This window comes from Otolemur garnettii, unplaced genomic scaffold (assembly GCF_000181295.1).
Source record: "Otolemur garnettii isolate 467f Iridium unplaced genomic scaffold, OtoGar3 scaffold00034, whole genome shotgun sequence".
NCBI classification, from domain to species: Eukaryota; Metazoa; Chordata; class Mammalia; order Primates; family Galagidae; genus Otolemur; species Otolemur garnettii.
The window spans coordinates 8,811,384-8,833,410 of NW_003852429.1; the positions used below are offsets into that span (position 1 = coordinate 8,811,384).

A 22,027-nucleotide genomic window follows, 5' to 3' on the forward strand; every position below is an offset into this window, starting at 1 on the left:
GTAGGGGTCCAACTCTGTACAAATACTTGTCCCAGCTAAATAGCTCTTAATTGTTTTTTTGATCAGCACTAGTACTTTCAGGGCACAATTGAAATGCTGGCTTCTTCAGCTGTGAATTCTGTGATGAAGAGCAGTGAGCTTATTTTGAGAGGTGGGTAGGGGTTATAGATCCTATGGGACTTGAGCAACCCCTGGGAGAAATTTTGGAAGCTTCAGTGGGAAGGTTTGGCTTTAAATTTGCCTATATTTTGTAGCAAGTCGATACAGCTTTCCTTCCCTTCCCCGTTGTTGAACTTGATCTGATCATTGTGAACTTCTTTACTGTTAACTGCCTTGTAATTCAGTATTCTCAAGTTGATCAAAGCAGCTCTCCAGATTTAGATGGTATGGCCATTGTCTGTTCCCTGTCTGCTTAAGAGTAGACATGTGCATGGAATGGTACTTCTAGTATAGATGATTTACAAATTGCTAACCAACTTAGCAGAATTTCTTGATTGTTACGAGAATGTTAAAAAAAAATGTTTGTATTACAGAATGAAATAGTGCAATTTGGAAACCAGATTTTTAAAAGCATCTATATTGATGTTATAAGTGCTTTTAGTTAAAATAGTTTATTTAAATTTTTAGAAAATTTAGAACTTAAAAAGCATTTTTAAAATATTGGAGCCATTTTACAACTCCAAATTTTGATTTTTTTTTTAAGAGAACAACTCCAAATCATCTTTTATTTATATAAAAAGGGCATATTTAGCAAAAGACACCCTGAAAAAAAAAGTTGCTGTGACCCAGGAGACAAAGCAGGGCACTTCTGAAACCCTGCACAGGGGAGAAAGAGGCCTGGGACAAAGCAGTGAGACGTGCTGGGGAAGGGCTGGTGGGGGTGGACACAGAAAGGAGAAAGCCCCAGTTGGATGAACACTGTAGTCAGATCGTGGGGGGACTTGCAGTGACCTTGCTGCTAACTCTTGGGAACAGTTAGTGCTGCCTGCCAGCCAGAGTGAAAACTGTCCTCTGGTTCCTAGAAGGCGCTCACCGAAGGACTCAGGAAGCTCAGGAGGCTTAGTGCAACTCCAGATGGAGGCCAGGGAGAAGCAGGTGCTCTGCAGTGGCCAGGCAAGGTCCAGACACTGGGGTTCTGGCTGCTACAGTTGAGCATTCTACTCTGTCTCTGCCAGGCACTCTTGGACTAGGGCCAGGCAGGGATAGAGCCTTTCTTTGGGTGCTCCACAGCACTCTTGCTGCCAACATAGGTGGGCCGGGTCTCTTTGCCCATCTCTCTGACCAAGAGCAGGTCCATGTAGGTGTTCTGGGAGCCCTGGCTGCCAGGTGGCTTCATTGCTTGCATATAGTCCATGGAGGGTGCTCCACCAGTTGTTAAAACAGTGGTCTGGAAGAGGAAGTGGCTCCTGGTGCTGAGCCTAATGGTGATGGGACACTAATGGGACTGTTTGGGCTACACCAGGTGCTCATTAAAAGGTTAGCACAAGGCAGTGATGCCTCTTCCAAGCTTTCTAAGCCCCAGCTGGGTTCCCTCCTAAGGATGCTTCATTCTATGCAGATCAAACTTCAAGAATCTATTTTGATATATTTTAAATGCATATAAATCTCAGTGAATGGATTTATAAAAAGAGTTTAAAGTAGGCTGGATATTGTAAAGATTTCACAAATAACAACTTCTTTTTCAGTTCTAAGCGTGACTCAACTCTTTGTGTCCAGTTGTTTATAGTCTAATTCTGTGTTTTCTCATTTTCAGGCTGAAATAGAGCTATTCGTGAACAGGCTTGACTCAGTGGAATCTGTTCTGCCTTATGAATATACAGCGTAAGTTCTCAGCTTGTTTTTTTAGATAAAATTTTGTTACTTATTAGAATTTTGTACATTTAGAACTTTGTTTTCTCACAGTTACTAACAAATTTATATGCATTTTTAAAATGTAGAGGGCCTGAAACATTTTTTAAGGTAGACTTTTTACTTCAAGGTGGGATTAAATGTAATCTTCATTTTATGTTGCTTTGTAATAATAATACAACAGAAGCACTAACTGAAACAATGGATTTCATTTTTTATCTGACTGGACAAAAAGGCATTTTATTTTCTTAAAAATTTTGAATTATAAATAACCCACACACTTTTAAACAAAATTTTTGTCCCACATTATGAGTCCCCAGGAATGACTACTTTGACATTTACTCCACATTTTTTCTCTGAATATTCTGATGGATATTATCACATTTGTACATTTTTATTTTAAACAAAAGTACTCTAGTGTTGTTGTTGTTAAATATCTCTATTTAAATCTTCATGAATTTTCTTAGGAAAACTCAGTGGTTCTATTATTATCCAGTAGATGGAGAATAGTTATTTGGGGGCTTCATAGACCTAGTTTTTCAACCGAGATCCACCTTCCTCAGGAATCGCACTAATTTGTTGCCATTACTGTTCTGGTCACAGATGATCCCCATAGCACTCTAGGGTAAACACAGAATTGCTCTTTAATTTTCTGTGGCAAAGCTGAAATTGTTTACATAGAACTTGCAGGTGACTTGAACATGGCTTCTCCAGAACTCCCTGTTCTCTGCAGCTCTGTCTAGTCACGCTTTACATGTTGGGATATGTTGGTAGGTGTGACAAGATGAGGTGTAATCCCAGCTAAACTTGACACATAATCCTAAGATGTCATTTTTAATTAAATATTTTTATTAGAAAGTTATAACAAAAGGAGATAAGTTATGCAGAATAAGCTTAAAAAATAAGAATGTAAATAATTTTATCATTGGAATGAATAAAAAATAAAATATGTGTCAATATAAAATATTCTGTAGTTTACATTTTAATAAAAATATTTAATAAAAATACCTACATAATTTTGGGGTGTTTTTTTGTTTTGGGGAGATGAACTTGTAGGACATAGGACTTAGAGTATGAATGTAGTTCTTACTTATCTACCAGAGCTGCTAGAATAATCAGTTCCTAATCTACTCAAGATTGGCTAGGCATTTGCTATTTCATTTTTTCTCTTATATTTTAATAACTTTAATATTTTTCCCCCAGATTTGATTTTTGTCAAGCATCAGGAGGTAAACGCCCATCTGAAAATCTTGGTCAGGTATTATTCGGAGAAAGAATTGAACCTTCACCTTATAAGGTTTGTATTTAGTGTTATATAAAAATTATTCAGTGTAATGGGGGGTTGTGTTGTGTTTTTTTGTTTGTTTGTTTGTTGATATGAAAGCTTGATATGACTCAGCCCTCATAGCTAAGAATTCATTTCTCTTTTGCCACTGGGAATAATTTCTTGAAATCACAGTTTAAAAGGATCCTCACCTCACAATATGTCATTGATAAGTCTGTTTTAATGAACATTCATACAACTAGTGTTATAACCCATAAGGTGGTGGCCTAACGGGGAATGCTCAGACCCTCTAGCCACCTGACAACGTCCAGGCATGGAAAGTTATCCCAGTGCCTCTGTGTCTCTTTACCGCGCTCCTTTTGAGCAATATCTGTAGATTTCCTCTGTTAGCAAATGTAATGCTGCCTGGGCTCCCCCATTGGGTTTTTGGGAAGCTAACCTTTCTATTTTGATCATTGAAAGTATATTTGGAACATCTTTGATACATTTTTAGAATACCAGTTAAACCTATCTAAGTACAATATAAGGTATTCTTTTCAATATATATACTTCATCATCTTCCAGAATTATTTTACCTTTTAAGTCTATTATCTTTTAAGCCTATTATCCTTTCACATACAATCCCCTGTTTTATATCTGCTCTCCTACTATACAAAGATCAATGGTCTTGGCTCGGTGCCTGTGACTCAAGCGGCTAAGGCGCCAGCCACATACATCTGAGCTGGCAGGTTCGAATCCTGCCTGGGCCCGCCAAACAACAATGATGGCTGCAACCAAAAAAAAAAAAAAAGCCAGGTATTGTAGCAGGCACCTGTAGTCCCAGCTACTTGGAAGGTGGAGGCAGGAAAATCTCTTGAGCCCAGAAGTTGGAGGTTGCTGTGAGCTGTGATGCTACAATATTCTACCCAGGGCGATAGCTTGAGGCTCTGTCTCAAAAAAAAAATCAATGGTCTTTCTCTTTTGGAAAAATTAAAGTAGTTTATGATAATAATGTATCACAATATAAAAAATGGTATAGAAGAATATAAAATGAAGTCTCTTCCCCCAGTTCCACTTCAGTTTCTCATTAATCCTTCCTGAAAAAGTTCATATACCTATAAGCTTATATAACCACATTAGACTTACTTATTTATATTTTAACATATTGTTCTATACTTTGTATTTTTCTTTTAGCTCTCTGTCACAGGCATCTGTCTGAAAATGTTCATTGCAGTGGTTGTACTGACCCCAGCCTGACAGCTGCCTCTCCTGGCTTCATGTCCTTCTCCAGGCTTATCTACCTCCCCTCCTTTCTCACTAAGCACCCCCATCTCCCTGTCCAGCAACTCCCCACGCCTAGGTCAGTCCTACTAGCCCTCTCACTCCTTTAGTGAGAAAAGACACATCATTGTACAAGTTTAATCCACTACGGTTTATAGCCTTTAACCACAAGTATCTCTTCAAGAATTAATTCTATTCTGAAATTTTCTACCCTAAAAGTGCCAGTAACTTTAAAAGTTTTTCGTAGACAATAGATTGTGAGGCCTGATATCACTGGAGGAAGACGGAACTTGTTCCTTCATGAGTTCCTACTCATGTCAAGTATAGGGACATGAGTAGCATTGAGCAGGTCTGGCATGTCGATCATGAAATAGCTCCATGTCGTGACATTTTGGAAGATTACTTTGATGTTATTGCATTCTTTTTAAAGCATTGGGTGGTTTTCAGGCATACTTATTAAATTCTGCAATTAGCTTAGGTACTCCAGTGGTCTCTCAGCCCCATCTTTGTATTTACTTATGCGTTGGCCTTAAGAAATGACAGGCAGGAAGAATATCAGTAACTCTGTCAGTGAACTTGGAGGACAGTAGGAGTCCCTAGCAGGAAACTGAGAAAGCCAGCAAAATGTTAAAACCCACTAGAGAGGTGTTGTCCTTTTGCTGCTGACTTTAAAAGCAGATTACTTAACTTAGTAGGGTGTCGTTCAGGTATGTTCTGTTTATGTATAAAGATAGTGCTTTGATTATGCAGGATTCTTTTCTTTTGAGGTAGTACTTTTCAGATTTAATTCTTTGTTCTAGAAGTTGAGGTAAAATAGAAGAACAGAAGGAATGCTTTAAAATGGAGAGAGGTGGCCACCTACCACCTCTTCTCTTGAGTCTCAACAGAGTTTTTTAGAATGAGGAAATTGTGATGAAACAAATTCAAGGCCAAGGCATAGATAAACAGAAACGTGGGTCTGAGAGATCACATTTTCTTCCAAGCCAGACATAAATGAAGAATCGAAGGCTGTTGAATCTTATAGCCTTTATTTTCAAAGATTTTTATCTGATTTTGGATCTGCAGACAAAACAATGGTAACAACCAGCAACAAAATAAAACCCCAGCTCTACTTTGCCATCTTGTATACATGACTTCCATGGAGGTCAGGGAAGTAGCAGTGCAAGTTGCATGTGTTAGACGAAGCTGGAGCCATGTCTTGTAGGGTCACAAAATCCCATCTCAGGTCTAACACTCATATTTACTCATTCACTTGGTTAACACATTAGTTGAATACCTTTTATGTGTCAGGCATTATGGTGAGAAACAGCAGTGAACAAGATAGAAATCTCTTCTCTTGTGGATCTTCTATGCTGTTAGGGAGAAGGAGACGAAATAATATGCTGTATAGGGTGTTAAGTTGCTAATGAAAGAACTATTGAAAACAAGTCTGGGAAAGTAGATGGGAATTTATAATTTTAAGTAGGCTTGCTGAGAAGGTGAATTTAAAAATTTAAACTTAAAAATCTCACCGAGAGGCTCAGCACCTGTGGCTCAAGTGGCTAAGGCGCCAGCCACATACACCTAAGGTGGCGGGTTCCAATCCAGCCTGGGTCCACCAAACAACAATGATGGCTGCAACCAAAAAATAGCCAGGCGTTGTGGCGGGCGTCTGTAGTCCCAACTACTTGGGAGGCGGAGGCAGGAGACTCGCTTGAGCCCAGGAGTTGGAGGTTGCTGTGAGCTGTGATGCCGCAGCACTCTACCCACGGGGACAGCTTGAGGCTCTGTCTCCAAAAAAAAAAAAATCTCACTGAGAGTGTCACATTTGGGGGAGATGTTCTAGGCAAAGAGAGCAGCAAATGCCAGGGTTCCGAGGTGTGCAGCTGAAGCAGGTGAGCAAGGTAGAAGGGTAGGAAATGAGGGCAAAGAACTAATGAATGGCCACTGCAAAGACTTTGGCCTTTATATCTGAGTGAGACTGTTAGCAGGGAGGGTTTTCAGTCAGCTTAGATTTTGTCAGGATCACTGGCTGCCCTGCCGAGAGTGGACCATGGGAGTGCAAGGAGAGAAGCCAGGAGACCAGTTAGGGGGCTTTTGTAATGGTCAGATAAGATCTGATGGCAGCTTAGACCATGGGGTGGAGAGGAAGGCTTGTGAAATGGTTGAGACCTCCAAATCTGGCTATATTTTAAAGGTGGAGCCAGCAGTTCTCTGAGGGATGGGGTGTGGAGGACGCAGTTTCTGTTTTCTTAGGTGGGAAAGTCTGTGGGAAGAACAGGCTTGGGAGAATGGAGAGAAATTAGGATGCGGTAATTGTGTGGTGTCTATTAGGCATCCAAGCAGAGATGGGGACTAAACAGTTAAATACATGTCTGGAGTTTGGAGGGGAGCTTCAGCCTGGAGATATGCAGTATATATTTGAGAACTCATCAGTGTACAGATAGCATTTAAAGCCATAAGATTGGTGAGGTCCCCAAGGAGGGGTATAGATAAAGAAGATAGGAAGCTGTGGGGGTACCAGGTATTGTAGGTCAGGAGGATGAGGAAGATCTAGCACAGGAGACCGAGAAGGAGCCACTAGTGAGAAAGACTGGTAAGGAAGAGAGTGTGGTTCCAGGGCCCAAGAGAAGAAAGTTCTGGGAGGAGGGACTGGCCAGTCTGTCACTGAGAGATCAGGTAGGGTGGGGACGGAGGATTGACCTTGGGTCTAGCCTTCAATGTGGAGGTCACTGTGAAGCCAGCTGAGAGAGGGGGAAAGGAAAGACTGATTGCAGATGGACATTACACTGTTCTCTTGAGGACTTTATTTCACAGAGAGTGAGATAAAAAGTAGTACAGGGGGTGGCATGGTGTCAAAAAGGACTTATTACATGTCTCTAAATAGTGCACATAGGGAGCAAGGTGATGATTAGGAGAGAGGAATTGCTGCTGAGTGTGTCCTTGAACAGGCAAGAAGGGTGGGGCCTGGTGTACTATGGAGAGGTTGGCCTCAGTGACTATGTTCATCCATAGTTAACGGGGGACGGCTGGCAGGTAAACAGGGCGCTGCTCGCCTCTCAGTCAGGGAGGAAGCACAGTTATCTCTGGGAGCCAGGAGAGAGGAGCAGCCATGTGGAAGTGGTGGATGGATCAGAGGAGTATGCAGCGATGGCTAGGCAGTGTTAAGGACCCTCTGTGGCTGGGTGCTAATTTGAAGTAAGAACAGCCAGTGTACTTATTTGCATTTCTCTAGCTATTTTCAGCTGTGCTGTTACAGAATTGGATTTAACCAGGTTTGTGGGTTTTGACAGTACAAAAAAGTGAGGATGGCTTGGCGCCTGTAGCTCAGCAGCTAGGGCGCCAGCCACATACACTGAAACTGGTGGGTTCGAACCTGGTCTGGGCCTGCCAAACAGTGACAATTACAATAAAAAAACAGCTGGGCACTGTGGCGGGCGCCTGTAGTCCCAGCTACTTGTGAGGCTGAGGCAAGAGGATTGCTTGACCCCAAGAGATTGAGGTTGCTGTGGCCTGTGACGCCACAGCACTCTATGGAGGGCGACAGAGTGAGAATCTGTCTGAAAAAAAAAAAAAAAAAGAGGAGCGCACAAGATGTGAGAACACATGAAAGGTGGTGAGACCATTGACTAGGACCTTGCAGGGGGGTGGGAGGGAGTGAGGCTATGGAGGGATAGGATTAGTAAAAAGACTGCGGGATCCACTGGTGGGAGATTCAGGTGGCTTCCAGGGCTTACTGAGTTGAGTACTTGAGCCAGGGAGCTGGAAGGACAGGAGGAGCTGCTTTGACATAATGGCAGGATTACTGACATTGATGAGGGCAAGGTTGAGTGAGTGCTTTGAGAAATGAGAAGAGGTCAGAGAACCGAGAGGACAGTATATTGGAAATGTGGCAGTCACCAAGACTCAAATCCAACAGAGCCAAAATTTCCCAGGGATGAGGCCTGGGATTGGCAGATGACAGCAGCAGGAAGGAGTAGAGGGCTGGGAGGTCTGATCACTGGAGAGTCAGTGCTAGAGGTTTTAGGATGAGGCCCAGTGCCAGGGCCTGTGAGAGGAAACAGCCACCACTGGGCGCGACTGCAGAGAGGCAGTTATCCCCCAGGGAGAGCCAGCTTTGCAGGTTTCTGTTAGAGCAGGCTTTGGAGAATACACAGAAAAGAGGTTGAAGCTAGAAAGGGTGTCTCGCTGCCTGAGTTCCGCAGGGCACAGTGGGAGGTCTGAGAAGTTGGGAAGGAATGTGTATTCATCTTGGACTTCCAATGTGCCAAAAGGAGGACATGGAAAGCTGGCCTTCCTGTAGTGACTGTAGGATGAGTCCTGATGGGGTTGGGTTTCCCTCAGATGTGAAGGAGTGATGTACTTTTTCTAGCATTTGTGGTAGGATGCATAACAGTAACTGTCGGTAGTGAGTGCCTACTTTTGTCAGTCACCATCTAGGTGTTTTGCACAGACATTATTATGTTTATTTGTTTTATTTGTTTATTTTTATTTATTTTTTGCAGTTTTTGGCAGGGGCTGGGTTTGAACCCACCACCTCTGGTATATGGGACTGGTGCCCTACTCCTTTGAGCCACAGGTGCCGCCCTGTTTATTTATTTATTTTATTTATTTTTTTTTTTTTGAGACAGAGTCTAAAGCTATTTCCCTGGGTAGGGTGCTGTGGTGTCACAATTCAAAGCAACCTCAAACTTGTAGATGTGATTCACCTGCCTCAGCCTCCCAAGTCGCTGGGGCCACAGGTGCCCACCACAATGCCCGGCTATTTTTTTGTTTGTTGTTGTTGTTGTTGTTGCAGTTGTCATTGTTTTTTAGCTGGCCCGGGTCGGATTCTAACCCACCAGCCTTGGTGTATGTGGCCGGTGCCCTACCTTCTGAGCCACGGACACCGCCCAGCATTATTATATTCAGTCTACTAGCCTTGTGAGGCAGATATTGTTAAACTCATTTTACCCATAAATTAATTTAAGCTGAGGTTGGATTAAGCAGTATTTCTGGGCTCACAAGAAGATGGAGCTGATTTATACCCAGGTCTGACTGAAGGTTAAGAAAGCTTTTGATTTAATGACTTCCACAGAATTATTCCAAAGAGAATGTTGAATCCTCACTGAAATAATTCAAGAAAAATTATAACAGTACATTTCCTGAATAAAAAGGTAGAACAATGATGGGCTTACATGCTATGAGAAGGATTTATATAGTAAAGCAAATAGCACAGTAAAGTGAATGGCACTAATTTTTTGGTTTCCCAGTGCATATTTCTCAACCCCTTGGGAGCTGAGAATATTTTAAAATTCTTAACAAAACATAAATAAAATACTACTAAATCCATAACCAAACATAATTTGAAATATAAAATTCCCAACTAGGGCGGTACCTGTGGCTCAAAGGAGTAGGGTGCCAGCCCCATATGCCGGAGGTGGCGGGTTCAAACCCAGCCCCGGCAAAAACTACAAAAAAAAAAAATTCCAACTAAACGTATTACAGAGAGAGGCAGTAGAGTGTTGTGATTTAAGAGCATTCTCTCTAAAGCTCACCTTGCTTGGCTGAAATCCTGGCTCTGCCATTTCTTAATTGTGTCACTTTTTGTGCTTCAGTTTTCTTTTTTTTTTTTTTTGAGACAGAGTCTCATCATGTCTCCCTTGGTAAAATGCTGTGATGTCACAGCTCACAGCAACTTCAAACTCTTGGACTTAAGCGATTCTTTTGTCTCAGCCTCCCAAGTAGCTGGGACTCCAGGCACCTGCCACAATGCCCAGCTATTTTTTTGTTGCAGTTGTCATTGTGGCTTAGCAGGCCTGGGCCGGATTCAAACCCGCCAGCCCCAGTGTATGTGGCTGGCGCTCTAACCACTAAGCTATGGGCGCCCAGCCTGTGCTTCAGTTTTCTAATCATGGGCTGTTGGGAGGGTTACATGAGGATTGCTATGTATAAAGTACAAAGAAATAGAAAGCACTAAATAAACATTAATTATTGTTATTAATATTAAACACCACCTGTAGTCTTCCTATTTCCTTCACACACAGATTGACTCACCTAAACCCAGTGAGCATTGGATTGAGCTGTAAGGTTTGAGATTTCAGTGCAATTGATTATGTCTCTCTGCTTAGTTCATTTTAGCTTTTGTTACCTATCCTTATTCCTTGGTGTGTATACTGTTGTTTTTCCATTTTTTGCCTTTTAAAAATGAATTTTTAAACTTTATATAATCAAAAATATCAAATAATGGTGCAAATATTGCTAATTTAATGAGTGTGGCCAAAATTAAAGCATTGGCTGACAGGTGGCAGCAGAGGGCTACACTTAAACATTGACTTGTCAGCTGATGAGTAGCAGCTGGTTTAGGGAAGTTACTAAGTAATGTACAAAAGAGTGGAGTGCTTAGAAGTGAACCAGTTTTTTTAGTGCTGATAACAGAGTTTGAATTTATTAAAAGATATGCAATTGTGACTCATTTCATTGTTTCCATGTACATGGAATAAGTCCTAGACTTTAAAATTGGAAGAAGCCTTAATTTTTAACTTAGTTTTTTAAAATCACCAATTATTGTTTCAGCTTTATTAATAAGATCCTGAAAGTTTAGAGTCTTTTCAAATATGAGTAAAAAGTTAGGTTTACCCTGATTTTAGACATCCAAATTTGACTTTTTCTCTTACCATCACATTCTGTCTTACTCATTGCTGAATCTTCATCACTTGGCATTTAACAATGTCTATTATGTATTTGAACATGCAAATTTACTTACTGCTAGAGAGCCATCAGTTCCAGAATTTCCAAGAGATGACCGTGAGATATTAGTATGGTAAGACTATTGTTCCATTTTTTTCTACATGTGCATTTTTTTCTTCTTCTTCTTCTTCTTTTTTTTTTTTTGAGACAGCCTCAAGTTATCCCCCTGGGTAGAGTGCCGTGGCATCACAGCTCACAGCAGCCTCCATCTCTTGGGCTCAAGCGAGTCTCCTGCCTCAGCCTCCCAAGTAGCTGGGACCACAAGTGCCCGCCACAATGCCTGGCTATTTTTATTTTTATTTTTTTTGGTTGCAGCCGTCATTGTTGTTTGGCGGGCCAGGGCTGGATTTGATCCCACCACCATAGGTGTATGTGGCTGATACCTTAGCCACAGCTGCCAAGCCTTTTTTTTTCTTCTAACACCCATTTACATTTTAAAGGTAAGTAGATTAAAATTATCGAAAAGAAAAATTTACTAAAGGAAAAATTGATGACTTAAATTTATAAAGAAACAAAAAGATTGAAATTCGTATCTGAGCTATGAGGAATTTAAAAATACTGCTCTGAATATTTTTTCTTAATTTGCTTCCCACTTTCTTTTGATACAGTTTGCGTTTAATAAGGAGGAGACCTGTAAACTTGTCTGTACAAAAACATACCATACAGAGAAAGCTGAAGACAAACAAAAGTTAGAATTCTTGAAAAAAAGTATGTTGTTGAATTACCAACATCACTGGTAAGACAGATTTTGGGGTTTGGCCTTTATTTTCTTCAAGATGAAATCTCTGTTTCCTTGACAGTATAAATTATTTGATCAACTGTATAAAATACAGTAAATTAATTTATTTCCTTTTTCATTACTAATGGAAGTAGCATGAAGTAGTAACTTTGACTTGCCAGAGGATTATTAATTAAAGCATCATTACTTAAAATATGTAAAACATATTACTGTGCTCCATTTCCTTGCATTTATGCAATACATAAAATATTACATAAAATATATTTTAACTGTGCTTGGATTAGTCTGGTATCTGGTGGTACTTTTAGTACAAAAGCCTGGTCTATAGAGTACTTCTTTTATTCATATACAAGCATACCTTGGAGATATTGCAGGTTCAGTTTTAGACCACCACAATAAAGTAAATATCACAGTAAAGTGAGTCACACACATTTTTTGGTTTCCCAGTACATATAAAAGTTTTACTTATACTATGCTATAGTCTATTAAGTGTGATAGGATTATGTCTAAAAAACAATGTTTGTACCTTAATTTAAAGATTCATTATTGCTAGCGAGCACTGACACCGAGATACAAAATGAGCACAACCTGTTGTGAAAGTGGCGCTGATAGACTTGCTCAATGCAAGGTTGCCATTTGTAAGACATGCAGTACCATACGTTCCCAAGTTCCAAACATCTGACTGATACATGACTCACACTTACAAATCGAGGCCACTGTAAGTAATAGGTAAAGGTACCTGGTCCAGCTTACGTACAAATTCAACGTAAGAATAAACCTGTAAAACCTATCTTGTTCATAACCTGAGGACTGCCTATATCTGTGAAATGCAATGAAATGGAGCACAGTAATCTGAGGTGGGCCTGGGTAGTTAACAGTAGCATGTTTGCGCTTTGGGGAAAGGACCTGCATCAGTCTTCTAGAAAAATACTGTCATTTTATACTTGTGAGCCATGAAAAAATCACAAGAATACGCAATTTAATTTTTCTTTGTTTGACAAATAGCATCTACTTCAAATGAAGCACTTACATTTTGCTTAACCAGTCTTTTTTTCAAAATCAAAATGATTTAAAATTATTTTGTTTTTGCTTCCAAAGTAGTGTGAATATTATACAATATGCAAACAGAATATTTTAGAAGACTCCTAAAATCCAACCTTTGAAGTATAACTGTGTTAAGTAATTTTGCTTGCAAATGCCTATATATTCGGTGTGGGGTCATAGTTTACCTATGTTTCGCCTCTTCTAGAAAGTGTCAAGATGCTGGAGGTGGTGGATGGAAAGGCTACCTTCATACGTTTCCTTTTGCATGTTTGTTCTGTCAGTATATCAAATTGAATTGCTTACCCAATAAGGTTAAGAGCCATGGATCTCAGCTTAGACCTGACCAGATCCTGTGACCTCCCACTGTCCCCTGCCTCTTTGTTCAAATCCTTATGACATTCTATTTAAAGTATAATTAACTATTAGTAGTTATCAGGGTACTTAAAATTTTTTAGTGTCATAGAACCATAGGATTGTAGCTTATTGGACAGAAGAGGGTTTTGAAGGTACTTCAGCCTAGCGAGTTCCAATCCCAGATTCTACCATGTTAGCAAAGGGAATGATGTACTGTTTTCAAAAATTCAGAATCTTGACCCAGTGTGGTGCTTACACCTGTAATCTCAGCACTTTGGGAGGCTAAGGCTAGAGGATTGCCTGAGGCTAGGATGTTTAAGACTAGCCTAGGCAATATAGCAAGACCCCGTATGGTAAAACTATACAGAATGACTTTGCCAAGTTTCTTTGCTTTTGGCTGTAATTTTCTGAATGTATTATGGCAACATGGCTTATTCTGTTCTGATCAGAAACTTTAGGGATTAATTTATTGGGAAGATGAGTTGTTGATAAATGAAACGATTTGTGGACGTTTTCACATGGAGCCTTTGGAGGGAAAGAGAAAACAATGGAAAGAAGTTTCTTTGTTTTTTTTAATAAGCTTATGGGGTACAAGTATAATTTTGTTACATAAATATATTGCATATTGATGAAGTCAAGGCTTTTAGCCTTTAAATACTTTAGCCATTAAATACTTTCTCTAAACCAAGTCCTTCATGGTAAAAAGTGGAGAGCAGTCATTCAGCCTTTGTCCTTGTGGGTCCTCTTCTCTATCAAGTTGAAAATATGATTTTTAAATTTTTTGGCATTAGGAAACCAAATAAACACTACTACTAATGAAGGCCAGCCATTGAAAATGGTATTCCTCAAATTTTCTTAAGTGTATTTAGAGGGGTTTATTGGGCTTTCTTTTTTTTAATGCTTCCTATTACCAGAAAAACACTACTTTGTAAATGTACCATATAAATGATACATTTAGGATGTTGGCTTTTAAAAAATCTTAATTGCCCTTTAGTCCCTTGTTTTGAAACTAGCACTCTAATTTTTATGTAGTACTTTCTCCATATGATAGCATAAAGATATTATATATTGCTGGTATGTAGTCATTAATTGGATTTCATTCTCTATCTAAAATATTAAAGCAATTAACCAATTCTTTAGGCCCGAGAAAATTTGAATTATTCATTTTATATTACACTGCCTTTATGCTTCTAATATTTTATAGTCTTTTCATGGGAACTACTAGCCTGCTGGTTATAATAATAAGCAGCTTAACAGTACAGGTGATTCTAAAATTTTGTACATTAGGTACTATTAAATAGCATTTAAAAGTGACGAGGCATGTTTTATTGGGTCATTAATGTACACCTTGGGTGAATATCAAATCTTACTTTTACTTCCTAAGGCATACATTAATTAACAAATAAAACATCCCCTGGAGTGTTGTCTTATGACTGTAATATACCTACTATATTTTGAGTAATTGTTTTTATTTTTATCCCACAGTGTGCTCTAGGCATAGGGGACTGCATACTCAGACTTTGATGTAGTTATACAGTGCCACAGAACTTTTTTAGTTTTATCTTCTTAAAAAAAGAAAGTCCTTTTAAATTTAGAATTTAAAAGATTTGTCTCTCTAGCTTTATAGCAGTATTTCTTTTAGAAATAATTTGGATTGGCTCGGCGCCTGTGGCTCAAGTGGCTAAGGCGCCAGCCACGTGCACCTAAGGTGGCAGGTTCGAATCCAGCCTGGGCCCGCCAAAACAACAATGACAGTTGCGATCAAAAAAGTAGCCAGGTGTTGTGGCGGGCGCCTGTGGTCCCAGCTACTTGGGAGGCTGAGGCAGGAGACTCACTTGAGCCCAGGAATTGGAGGGTACTATGAGCTGTGATGCTATGGCACCCTACCCAGGGGGATGGCTTAAGGCTCTGTCTCAATAAAAAAAAGAAAGAAAGAATTTGGACTTATAATTTTATAGAATCCTTGTACTCTCACTTTTTGTCTTGGCCCTTTATTTGACTATTTGCCTATATCTTGCAGTTATATCCCTTTCCTTTTTATTGAATTACCTGAGTAGTAAAAAATGTTTACTTCTATACTCTACTAAACTATTCCTGAGGAACTAGGTGTATTGCTTTGTACCTATGTAGAGCTTTGAGTGTTCTGCTACAAGAAATTATACTGAAGTATCTAGATCATATTGTTAAATTAGCAATTGCAAGAAATTAACTTATGAAATTACTTTTTCCTACACTTATAGTTTAAAAAAAGCCATATAGCTTTTTTGTCATTGTTATTTAAGGCTAGTCAAGTGAAGCAGCAGCAATGGAGAAGGAACAAAGAAATCTGTAACTGGTTGTGATCAGCTAACTGTTCATTAGCTACAAACACCACTGTGCTTGGACCAGACTGTAAAGTATTTTCCTCACTGCAGTATATCAGATACTGGGATAATGTCATTACTTATGAAATGCCAAATTTCATTAAAATTCTTTGTGGTTTTTGAAATCTTAAGTCATTTATGTCATACATTTTACAAAGTGAGGACACTGATTTGGATAAAAATTCTTAGGCATGTTTGGTCGGTTCTCTTCTAACTTGACTTTTATTTCTGTGCATAGGATTGTGGATAATATGCCTGTGACTTGGTGTTATGATGTTGAAGACGGTCAGAGGTTTTGTAATCCTGGATTTCCTATTGGTTGTTACATTACAGATAAGGGCCACGCAAAAGATGCTTGTGTTATTAATGTAAGTTCATTATAAACCTTACACTGCTTTTTGAAATACAGCTTTTTGGTAGAAGAATTCAGTCTTTTACATGGCAAAAATTATTATATTTATTGAATGAGTACAAGTCAGATGTTCTGAATACAACTAACTACTTGGATCTTAAAGGTAAGCAAATGGATAATTTTTAAGTTGAACTCTGGAATTGAAATAATTCAGAATCAGTTCAGCATTTACTAAGAGTGTCTAATGTATGTTAAGTTCTATACTGAGGGTTGGGACTTTGTTCTAACTCTGTTAAATGTTAGATTCATAAATCTTATATGTAAAATAATGTAGATAGTGGAGTGTCAGTAAGACTTCATTATAAGTTAATGAAATTTGTACTGTGAAAGTTTGATTTTACACCCTTTCTAAATTCGGTCTTTGAGTTATTCTTCTATATTTAAAAATGGATTAGTTTGAGACAGGTAGATTAATTCATCCTTAAATATAAAAGAATGACTCAAAGATATAATTTAAAAAGGGTGTAAAATCAAATTTTTGCAGTACAAATTGTGAGACTGTCTCAGAAGAAATAAATAAACATGGATTAATCAAATGTGGAGACATTAACATAGAAGGTAATTAGAACTAAGTGAGTGTATATATATATATATATATATATTATTTTCTGTAATCAGGTCAACCTGATTTAATCTCTTAAAGATGTACCGTCTAATAGAAATTAGCATGGGCCTGATCATGAAACTAATTTTATCAATTTGTTAATGCTTTTGTCAGAGTTGCCAGATACTTGAATAACTTAGGCTATTGGGATTTAGTCCCAAATTATAAACTTCTAGGGAAGAAAAGTGTTTAAATGTTTAGCGTGCTCATAACATAGTATTTTAAATTTTATTTCACGTGAAAAGCTAGAAAATAGTAATAATGGTCTTTTGAAAGTGTACTTTGTAAGTTTTATGTAAAAATTTAAGTATATAAAAACTTTAAGAAGTATAGACCTTACCCAGTTAGTTTGGCTTATAAAGAGTTTGCATTTAAAAAAAAAAAAAGAGTTTGCATTTAAAACTTTAATAGGTTAATGGAGAAACATTAAAATTCTGTTCAAATTTAAATTTTCCTAATTGTAGCCCTTTTTAAAGTTTTATGTTTTGACTCTCTTATAGCCAGTTTTCTGCCTTTAACTCTAAATTCTGTTCTATAGTCAGAATTCCATGAAAGAGATACATTTTACATCTTCAACCATGTTGACATCAAAATATACTATCATGTTGTTGAAACTGGGTCCATGGGAGCAAGATTAGTGGCTGCAAAACTTGAACCAAAAAGGTAATTATGTTATTAGATACACTATAAGTGAAATTTAGGTCCAGAGGGTAAGTATTTGGAGCCTAGTTAACTTACTCCTTAGTCAGTATTCTGGCATTCAGGATTGAATTGATTTCACTAAAATTACCGTTAGCATGATTTGTTATGGAGTTATTGGGTTGTCCAGAGAAACCATCCAGGTAATTATTTTCCTGTTGTGGCAAGCGGTCAAGCCAAGGTGCTTTTTTGCTTTGTTTTTCACTCAGGAAGTTTTAACAGCTTTTCCATTTCTCAGCAGGGAATGGAGAGGCCAGGTGGTTGAGATAGTGGTCCTCTTCACAGTAGTCAGAGCATTGCCCAGATGTTTGCAGCATTCCTCTGGTCCAAGGCTCAACTGAGCTGATTAGTGCTGTAAATCTAAAGCCTCCAAGTGGAGTTGGAAGCCAATATGTGACAAGTCATTGAAAGAATATCTCTTCAAGTTGTCTAGTGTTTTCTTTTAGCATGAAAGCTTATATCAGTTATTACTGAAATGCTTTTTTAATTGGCTATTCTATTTTTTCCATGACTTTTCTAATGATTGAATTAGCCATTTTCTCATATACTGCTGGTAAAGAAATGCATGGCAGTTAATTTAAACTCAGTGATTTTTTTCCTGAAGATTATTTGTTTATAATTTTAAGTAATAATTTTGTATACGTGCTTATCGCTAAGTCCATTGTTTATATTAAGTAAATATTTGAGCTGTTAAATGTGGCATGAATAATTTCATTTTCGTCAGCAGCGTTGTAAAATATGTACAAAATCTCTAACCTTTACTTCACCCCATTTTTTTTAACTGTACTTTATCAGCATCTTGCCAAAATGTTTCTTCCCACAGCTTCAAACATACCCATATAGATAAACCAGACTGCTCTGGACCTCCCATGGATATAAGTAACAAGGCTTCTGGGGAGATCAAAATTGCCTATACTTACTCTGTTAGTTTTGAGGTGAGTTTGTTTTTATCTTCACTTAGAAATTTATTTTAAATTTGTACTACTTAAGCTAATTAGAAAATATTAATGATTGAGTTTCTCAAATAAATAAGTTATTTAGGAGCTGATTCTTAGACTTGTCACTATACCAGGCAACATAAATCACTTTCAAGACTAAATCTTAGGGCTCAGTGCCTGTGGCTCAAGTGGCTTAGGCGCCAGCCACATATACCTAAGGTGGTGGGTTCCAATCCAGCCCGGGCCCGCCAAACAACAATGATGGCTACAACCAAAAAATACCGGGCATTGTGGTGGGCGCCTGTGGTCCCAGTTACTTGGGAGGCTGAGGCAGGAGACTAGCTTGAGCCCAGGAGTTGGAGGTTGCTGTGAGCGGTAATGCCACAGTACTCTACCCAGGGGGACAGCTTGAGGCTCTGTCTCAAAAAAAAAAAAAAGACTAAATCTTAGTTTAAATGACAAGATGTAGGAAATTGGAGGCTCAAGCCTGATTTTGTGTTAAACGTAAGAGTTGCATATAAAAGATGGAAAATAGGCATTGAGGATCGTATGGAAATGTCAGAGATGTATTCAAAAAGCGTTTGGGAAAACAACACCATTTTAAAAAATTGGAGTTGAGTATGACCTTCAATAGGGAGTTTCCTGTTGGTAGTTTATCTTAGGAAATTAAAGAGAATGTCTTTATTAATAGTGAGATTTCTTGAGAGGAAAGTAAAAATTCGTTGTTGTGAGAATCTTAAGCAGTATCCCACCTCTTGCTTTTAAAAACTGTTTGGCAGGCTCGGCACCTGTGGCTCAAGTGGCTAAGGCGCCAGCCACATACACCTAAAGGTGGCGGGTTCGAATCCAGCCTGGACCTGCCAAACAACAATGATGGCTGCAACCAAAAAAAAAAAAAATAGCGGGGGCGTTGTGGCAGGCGCCTGTGGTCCCAGCTACTTGGGAGACTGGGGCAGGAGACTCGCTTGAGCCCAGGAGTTGGAAGTTGCTATGAGCTGTGAAGCCACAGCACTCTACCCAGGGGGATAGCCTGAGGCTCTGTCTCAAAAAAAATAAAAAATAAAAAAACTGTTTGGCAGTCCATTATAGTTACAATGTTTAGTATCCCCATATAATGTTTCTTTTTTCCAAGCACAGTAATCAGTATATATTTCTAGATATTAAGAGCTCAGTATGGGTGACAGCTGCCAGATGTACAATGTGCTTGGTATGATTTTGTGGTCTGGCTAGCTGTCCACCAGAGCAAAGAAGAAATTACTCATTTTGATTATGTTCTTAAAAATATATATGGCTCCAAATTTCAGCATCTAAAATAAACATTTACTAGTTATAATTTTATTTTTGAGATAGCCTCAAGCTGTTGCCCTGGGTAGAGGGCTGTGGCATCCTAGTTCACAGCAACCTCCAGCTCCTGGGCTCAGGTGATTCTTCTGCCTCTACCTCCCAGGTAGCTGGGACCACAGGTGCCCACCACAACGCCCAGCAATTTTTTGGTTGCAGCCATCATTGTTATTTGGCGGGCCCAGGCTGGATTCAAAACCTCCAGCTCAGATATATATGACTGACGCCTTAATTTCTTGAGCCACAGGCGCTGAACCTACTAGTTATAATTTAAAGCAAGATTTTTAAAAACATAAGTATGTGGGTGGGCATTATTAGGAACTCTTATGGTTTCTTTTAATTTGTTGCTTAATCTCATTCTCATTTCCTAGACTTGAGTAAATCTAAAACTCCCTGAATCTCAGAATTAACTAACCAAAGTTATGATAATTAGAAATTGTAGTTGTTGACTGAATGGAAGGGCAAGCTGTGAGTGAGAATTTTTGGATTCTTAATGTGTTTTATCAGCAGATGCTTATTTAAAGAGATTTTTTTCCTCTCCCTTCCCACCAGGAAGATAAAAATATCAGATGGGCATCTAGATGGGACTATATTCTGGAGTCTATGCCTCATACTCACATTCAGTGGTTTAGGTAAGAGGACAGAGTTAGTTTGCTTTTTGCTTTGTACTTTTTCTACCTTTTGTCTCCTTGAATATTTCATTTACTCTCTAAGCCTCTCTAGTTTATTCAAAAGTCTGGACTTGGGTTCAAATTCTGACTTTAAGTTAATTGTGAATCAAGGGTAGTTGCTCATTTTCTTAGAGTCCATTTTTTGATCTAGAACTACCCACCTCATGAGATTGTTCCAAGGATTAAAGGACATAATGGAGCAGAGCGTTTGAGGACATTACCTCACATGTAAGATAAATAGAAGCTGCTGCTGTTATTATGACTGTTTACTTACTTATTTTGAGACAGGGTCTCACTCTGTTGCCAAGACCAGAGCAGTGTTGTCATAGCTCGCAGCACTCTCCAACTCCTAGGCTCAAGTGATCCTCCTGCTTCAGCCTCCTGACTAACTGAGACTGCAGACACAGTTATTAGCCACTGTGTCTGCTAATTTTTCTATTTTGTCGAGACAGGGTCTCACTTTTGCTCAGGCTGGTCCCGAACTCCTGAGTTCTTTCCACTCAGCCTCTCAGAGTGCTGGGATTATACATGTGAGCCACCACACCCAGCCTGTGACTGTTTTTTTATTACTTTCCTCTTGAAAACATGATTCAAAACTTTTATCTAGAAAAGCTGTTTATAGTCTCATAACTTCCTTTCTTCCTATTTTGCTGACTAATCTTTTTGACACTAATTCATTGAGTAAACTTGTTCTTTAGTAAATTTCTTGAGGGTACAAGCTAGTGTTTGGTTGCAGCTTGTGCTGCAATATTTTGGGCACAGTAGTTATTTAATATTGTTGACAATGGGCAAAAAAAATTCTAAACAAGCTCAGCATCTATAGCACAGAGATTACAGCGCCAGCCACATGCACTGACGCTGGCGAGTTCAAGCCCAACTCAGGCCAGCTAAACAACAGTGACAACTGCAACAACAACAAAAAAAAGCCAGGTGTTGTGGTCAAGGCTCCTATAGTCCAGCTACTTGGGAAGCTGAGGCAAGAGAACTTAAGCCCAAGAGTTTGAGGTTGCTGTGAGCTGTGACGTCATAGCACTCTACTGAGGGCAACATAGTGAGACTCTGTCTCAAAAAAAAAAAAAAAATTCTAAATAGACTCTAAAATGATAAGTATATAACATTATATATCTACTACCTGAAAGAACACAATTGATTGTTGTATTTTAGGTAGTTTTGATTTTACGTAATCAAATGTCATTAGTAAAGTGTTTTTTAAAGTTTCACTGTTCCTAATATTAAGTTACAGATTAATCATAACATGCTTATTTCTACAGCATAATGAATTCCCTGGTCATTGTCCTCTTCTTGTCTGGAATGGTAGCTATGATAATGTTACGGACCCTGCACAAAGATATTGCCAGATACAATCAGATGGATTCTACGGTGAGTGGAAATATTGCAACTGGTCTTTGGTCTGCCAAGGATTGTCTTTATTGTTACTTTGGAAAAAGTTGAAATAATAGCTTTAGAATCTACTCCTAAAATGTTCTTCTCAAAAGTCTTAAAGTCACATTTTTAGATAAGAAACTGATACTTGGCCAGGCGAAGTGGCTCATGCCTGTAATTCTAGCACTCTGGGAGGCTTAGGCAGGTAGATCACTTGAGTTCTGGAGTTCAAGACCAGCCTGAGCAAGAGTGAGACCATGCTCTCCAAAAATAGCTGCATGTTGTAGGGGGCGCCTGTAGTCCCAGCTGCTTGGGTGGTTGAGGCAAGAGAATCACTTGAGCCCAAGAGGTTGAGGTTGCTATGAGATGTGACACCAT

At 38.9% G+C, this 22,027-nt stretch overlaps 1 protein-coding gene and 1 pseudogene across 2 annotated transcripts in view; one reads left to right on the plus strand and one right to left on the minus strand.

Moving 5' to 3' along the window:
- The window catches only part of TM9SF2 (transmembrane 9 superfamily member 2), a 70,656-nt gene that overhangs the window by 21,554 nt on the left and 27,075 nt on the right, over positions 1–22,027 (plus strand). The window contains exons 2-10 of one of the 2 annotated variants that reach the window (XM_023513120.1): positions 1,114–1,118; positions 1,754–1,821; positions 3,052–3,145; positions 11,710–11,837; positions 15,840–15,969; positions 17,156–17,280; positions 18,140–18,251; positions 20,148–20,227; positions 21,538–21,646. In XM_023513120.1, coding sequence (XP_023368888.1) covers positions 11,812–11,837; positions 15,840–15,969; positions 17,156–17,280; positions 18,140–18,251; positions 20,148–20,227; positions 21,538–21,646 — 582 coding nt within the window. In that variant the 5' untranslated portion in view covers positions 1,114–1,118; positions 1,754–1,821; positions 3,052–3,145; positions 11,710–11,811. The remainder of the gene's footprint in view (positions 1–1,113; positions 1,119–1,753; positions 1,822–3,051; positions 3,146–11,709; positions 11,838–15,839; positions 15,970–17,155; positions 17,281–18,139; positions 18,252–20,147; positions 20,228–21,537; positions 21,647–22,027) is intronic. The other variant, XM_003789598.3, reaches the window with a different exon arrangement.
- On the minus strand, positions 1,143–1,800 carry LOC105886959 (annotated as a pseudogene).